The sequence below is a fragment of the Callospermophilus lateralis genome, chromosome 1, assembly GCF_048772815.1.
Source record: "Callospermophilus lateralis isolate mCalLat2 chromosome 1, mCalLat2.hap1, whole genome shotgun sequence".
Taxonomy (NCBI): domain Eukaryota; kingdom Metazoa; phylum Chordata; class Mammalia; order Rodentia; family Sciuridae; genus Callospermophilus; species Callospermophilus lateralis.
Window position 1 is genome coordinate 1,957,409 of NC_135305.1, and position 5,203 is coordinate 1,962,611.

At 61.6% G+C, this 5,203-nt stretch overlaps 1 protein-coding gene across 1 annotated transcript; it reads left to right on the top strand.

Moving 5' to 3' along the window:
• Positions 1 to 224: 224 nt before the first annotated feature.
• Mnx1 (motor neuron and pancreas homeobox 1) lies at positions 225 to 4,697 on the top strand. The gene is made up of 3 exons (XM_076859360.2): positions 225 to 915; positions 3,588 to 3,748; positions 4,341 to 4,697. The coding sequence occupies exons 1-3, from the start codon at positions 225 to 227 to the stop codon at positions 4,695 to 4,697; spliced, it is 1,209 nt and encodes a 402-aa protein (XP_076715475.2).
• Positions 4,698 to 5,203: the final 506 nt, after the last annotated feature.

Consider the following 5,203-nt stretch of genomic DNA (forward strand, 5'->3'; position numbering starts at 1 on the left):
GGGCGAGCGCGAGTGAGCGCGGCCCCGGCGGGGTTCGCACGGAGGGGCGCCTGGGATGTGATAGCCCTCCGCTGAGTTTCCGGCGGTGACTTCGATTCTTGGCAAATACTCACAATAACCGTACCGAGCCCCGGGGCTTGCCACCGTCGGGCACCGACTCCGTGAGCCCGCACACGGCCGCGTCGTCCACCGCCGGGCCGCGACTGCCAACCCCAAACGAGCAGATGGAAAAATCCAAAAATTTCCGCATCGACGCCCTGCTGGCGGTGGACCCCCCGCGAGCCGCCTCCGCGCAGAGCGCGCCGCTGGCCTTGGTCACCTCACTCTCGGCCGCCGCAGCTGGACCCGGCGGCGGCAGCGGCGGCGGGGCGAGTAGCGGGGCCAGCGGCAGCTGCAGCCCCACAGCCTCCGAGCCCACCGCGGCACCCGCCGACCGCCTGCGCGCGGAAAGCCCGTCTCCCCCGCGCCTGCTGGCAGCGCACTGCGCGCTGCTACCCAAACCCGGTTTCCTGGGTGCGGGCGGCGGTGGCGGCGGCGCGGGCAGCGGGCCGGCGGGGCCCCACCACCACGCTCACCCGAGCGCCGCCGCCGCTGCAGCTGCCGCTGCCGCCGCCGCTGCCGCGGGGGGCCTGGCGCTGGGGCTGCACCCTGGGGGCGCGCAGGGAGGCGCGGGCCTCCCGGCGCAGGCGGCGCTCTATGGCCACCCAGTCTACGGCTACTCCGCGGCGGCGGCGGCGGCGGCGGCGCTGGCCGGCCAGCACCCGGCACTCTCCTACTCATACCCGCAGGTGCAGGGAGCGCACCCCGCGCACCCCGCCGACCCCATCAAGCTGGGCGCCGGCACCTTTCAGCTGGACCAGTGGTTGCGCGCATCCACCGCGGGCATGATCCTGCCCAAGATGCCGGACTTCAACTGTGAGTACCCGCGCAGCCCTGGCTGCCTGTCGTGCGCATCCTTCTCTACCCCGCACCTCCTTGGTCTCTGCGCTGGGCCCCCAACGAGCTGCGGAAGTACAGTGAACCGTCTCTGCTCTGCCCCGGGCCTGTGAGGCCCCGAGCGGGTTCCGCGGTGTGGAAGTGGAGGCGAATTATTAAAATGGCCACGGCGAAGGCCTTGCCTTCTCTTCCTCTCTTAACGGGAAGGGGCCGCTGGAGGTGTGAGACTGGAATCTAATGATTAACCTGCAGGCTAGAGGAGAAGGAAGTGGCGAAGGAAGCCAGCCGAAGAGCTCCCTGAATTAGGCAGGCCTGGGAGTGAGGGGTCACTGAAACCAGGGGCTTTTCCCTGGGAAAACGAACGTGGCCTGGTCCCCCTTGCTGGGCTATTGAAAGACCCTCAGCCTCTCCCAGGAGAGGGAGATCCTGGAACAGCAAGAAAAGGGGGCTCCCAGGAGCTCATGGCTGCAAGGCCAGGGCTCAGGCACTCCCCTGGCCCTTGCCCAGGCACTACCCTCCTCCAGAAGGCTGCTGGGTCCCCTTGTGATGTCCAGGAGGCCTTGTGTGGGAATCTTAAGCAGCAGGTGCCTGCTCCAGAATCGGGGAGCCCATCAATTAAGAGCCCCTCTCCAAGGTGGGAGCAAGCCCAGGAGTCCCTGGGCTGCCTGGGCTTCTTAGCCACCCCCAGGGGGACACCTCCTGAAGGCCAGGCCAGGTTCTGGCTTTACTGGCAATCAGGACTCACTGGGCAGGCACTCATCTCAGGCTCCCCTGCTTGGCATCCCACCTGGGTAGGATGGCTTCGAGTTAGGCCAGAACAGAAGATGTATATGGCTTTATGCTTTCAGCCGCCAAACACCCAAACAAAGAGACCCCATTGTTTCCGTCTGAGTGGATTTGTTTAGACTGGGGGATGAAGGCACAAGAGGGGGAAAAGCAAAAGAGAAAACAGAAATAAACACTTGCCAGGATTCGGATTCCTCTGTTAGAAGCCATGGTTGTGACTAAACAGAAAAGCCAGGACCCCAGGGGGCTGGAGGAGTCACAGGGGGGTGAGAGAATCCAGCCTGCTGTTTGTCCACAGCACCCCCACCACTTTACCCAAGCATGGCTCCCAGAAGGCCTTACTGACCACCCATCCCTGTCTTGAAGAATCAGCTCCTACCTGAAAAGAAGGGGAAAGCCTCTCTCCCACTTCAGGGGGAGGGCTGAAGCTCAGATATCTCAAACTCTGCTGGTCCTGCCCACTAGGCCCAGGGTACCCTCTGGGTCTGGACACTGAGCCCAGCAGATCCCATCTGATGCCAAGCCACCCGTGGCTTTCCTGTAGCTTTATGACCTGCCTTGCCCAAAGCCTGGGGTTCTGGTTGTCCACTGAGCAAGGCCTGGTCTCCACACAGGCCTCCTAGAGCAGAGGTTCCCTGGCCACCCAGGAGCTTTCTGGGCCTTCATGGGACCTAAGGTCAATTAAAATGGAATCCCTTGCCAACACACCTCATCATCCCTGATGCCTAGTCTTGGTGAAATTAAACACACAGCTAGTTCTGATTTGGAAAAGGAAGCCGAGCTCCGTGATCCTAAAGGGCAATAAGAAATGGAGGCTAGGAAGATAGAGTGTTCCAAGAGGCCTCCCCTCTGGCCTCTGGAAAACCTGCTTGGGTTCCTTTATCTGGTTGTCTCTGCCCATGGGATGGCACTTCCTAAAGGGTCCCTTCCAGCCAGTGTTTTAATTAAAGTTCTAATGTCTTGTCAAGTTGGGAATCCGGCCCTTGTTTAACTAAAGCAGGGGGCGTGGGCCTGCCTATAAAGCAAATTGCCCGTCCCAGGGGAGCCTGAGCTCATCCCAGCCCGGGCTGGCCTCTTTTCTTTCCTTTGCTTTCTTTCTTTTATTGTCTAACACTTGTCAGACTCCTGGGAAATCAAGGGAAGTCTCGTTTTGAGGTCATAAAATTCTCTGTGATGTAACCGTGTGAAATTATGTAAATAAAGCCGACAGGCCTCCTGGAACACACAGCAAGCCATCCACCCACGCCTTGGCCTTTAATTTGGGTAATGAGAATTATCCTGAAAAGGCTTCCAATCTCCTCTGGCTTTGTCCCCGCAGCTGAGGAGGGGGCTGTCAAGAACACTTGAAGCAGGGAGGGTCCTTGTGGAGGACCAATCTCTAGGTCCCAGGTTTGGTCTCTTCCCATCGTTTCTCCCTCCTTTTTTATTTTTGTTTTGTTGTTATTGGTTTGCTTTAGCATTCTCCTGTTCTGTTTTAAGGAGGTGGTGGTGGGAACCCTGCACCAGCAGGACCCGCTTCCCCCCAAACCGGTGTGGATTTGGGCAGTGAGAACAGGGAAGGAGCGGGGTTCCTCTGCACCCTCTTCTCTCGCCTTCTGGTCAGCCCTCTTCCTACCAACCTACCCACTCGGGCAACAGGCTTTGCCCCAGACAAAACGATTGGGTCTAGTTAAACCCAGACCCTGCAGTTCAACCGAGGGTCCTGGGTCCCTTCTTCCTTCCGAGTGGGCACTGAAGCGAGGGGCGAGCTCCGGCTCCGCTGGGCGGGCGCTTGGCGGTGGGGCCTGGGGGGCGGGATAGGCAGCCGTCGGAAGGAGCGGCAGAGGACGGGGCGGGCCGCGGCCTCACACCTGCTCGGTCCTCAGCCCAGGCGCAGTCGAACCTCCTGGGGAAGTGCCGCCGGCCGCGCACGGCCTTCACTAGCCAGCAGCTGCTGGAGCTGGAGCACCAGTTCAAGCTCAACAAGTACCTGTCCCGGCCCAAGCGCTTCGAGGTGGCCACCTCGCTCATGCTCACCGAGACCCAGGTGCGCCGCCTACCCACCGCCCTAGCGCGTCCTGGGCTCCGGGGCTGCTGTCGCCTCTGTGGTCATGGGGATCTAGGACCGTGCCTCTTGACCCCAGGGGTGCGGACTGTGAATTGAAACTCCGGCGAGGCTCCGCATGAGCACGCGAGTCTCTGCCGTCGATAGGCAGGTTCCAGTAGGTTGGGGCGAGGCCCCAGATCTGCATTTAACTTCCCTCCGCTCCCCATTCTCCAGAGAGTGTTCCGCGGGCTACATTCGAGAAGTCTTGTCCCAGAAAGAGGGGAGGGGACGTTCTGAGATTTTATTAAAGAGACCCGCCCCGCTGCCCTGACCCCTCCGCAGAATGCTGCGCGGTAGAAAGTGGCTGGCCCCGGGAGGCGGGGACACCTAGAGTCCGGGCTTCCCTGGGCCCCCCAGCCCGGCTCGGGGTCTGCTGATGAGTAGGGGAGGGGAGGAACAGTGGGGAGCCTCTGCCCGTCCGAGGCCCCCATCCGGAGCCCCCTGCAGGGAGAGGGCGGGCGGAGCGCCCCAGACCCCGGAGAGGAGACCCGGGACGGAGGTGCGGGTTTCTCACGCCTGCTTCTGCTCGCAGGTGAAGATCTGGTTCCAGAACCGGCGGATGAAATGGAAGCGCAGCAAAAAGGCCAAGGAGCAGGCGGCGCAGGAGGCCGAGAAGCAGAAGGGCGGCAGCGGGGGCGCCTGCAAAGGCGGCGCGGAGGAGAAGGGCGAGGAGGAGGTGCTGGGGCCGCCGGCGTCCGGGGACAAGGCCAGCGGCCGTCGCCTGCGGGACTTAAGGGACAGTGACCCCGAGGAGGACGAGGACGAGGACGACGAGGACCATTTCCCCTACAGCAACGGCGCCAGCGCCCACACCGTCTCCTCCGACTGCTCCTCGGAGGAGGACTCGCCGCCCCCGCGGCCGGGCGGGCACCAGCCCCCGCCCCAGTAGGAGCCCCGCGGCCGGCGCCCACCCCCTCGGACCAGCCGTCTGCGCGGGGCCTGGGGCTTCCCTTCTGGGTCGCGGCGTTCCGACGGCGCCAGGGAGACCCGGCGGCTCCAGCTGGGACTGTGGTTCTGTTGATTTGGGGTAGTGTTGGCGGGAGGTGTCTGGGAGGCCCCCGGTCTTCCCGCGTCTGAGAAGGCGGAAACCGACAGTGTTAGATGACCTCTGAAACTTGAAGCCTTCTCTGGAAATGCGCTTCTGATGAGTGTGGAAAGGGCTTTATGCTGATGCATCTTGTGGGGAGAAACGTGTGCCATGAGCAAACTGCTGGGAATTTCAGAACTGTACTGTCTTTATTTTTGTATGTTGTATTTATATATAAAGAAAGAACCGTCTACTTATGCATGCTAAATTATTATTTAGCTTCTCCCATCGCCCAGGATGGAATGTAAAATAAAATGGTTTTCTACTTGATGAGAGTGCAGATCTGCTGCGGTTGCGGGGAGGGGCAG

Excerpts from the sequence above, each read along its gene's own strand:
- Mnx1 (XM_076859360.2), top strand. The coding sequence starts at position 225 with ATGGAAAAATCCAAAAATTTCCGCATCGACGCCCTGCTGGCGGTGGAC. Across the intron at positions 916-3,587 it reads CAAGATGCCGGACTTCAACT|CCCAGGCGCAGTCGAACCTC; the intron begins GTGAGTACCCGC and ends CTCGGTCCTCAG. Across the intron at positions 3,749-4,340 it reads TCATGCTCACCGAGACCCAG|GTGAAGATCTGGTTCCAGAA; the intron begins GTGCGCCGCCTA and ends TTCTGCTCGCAG.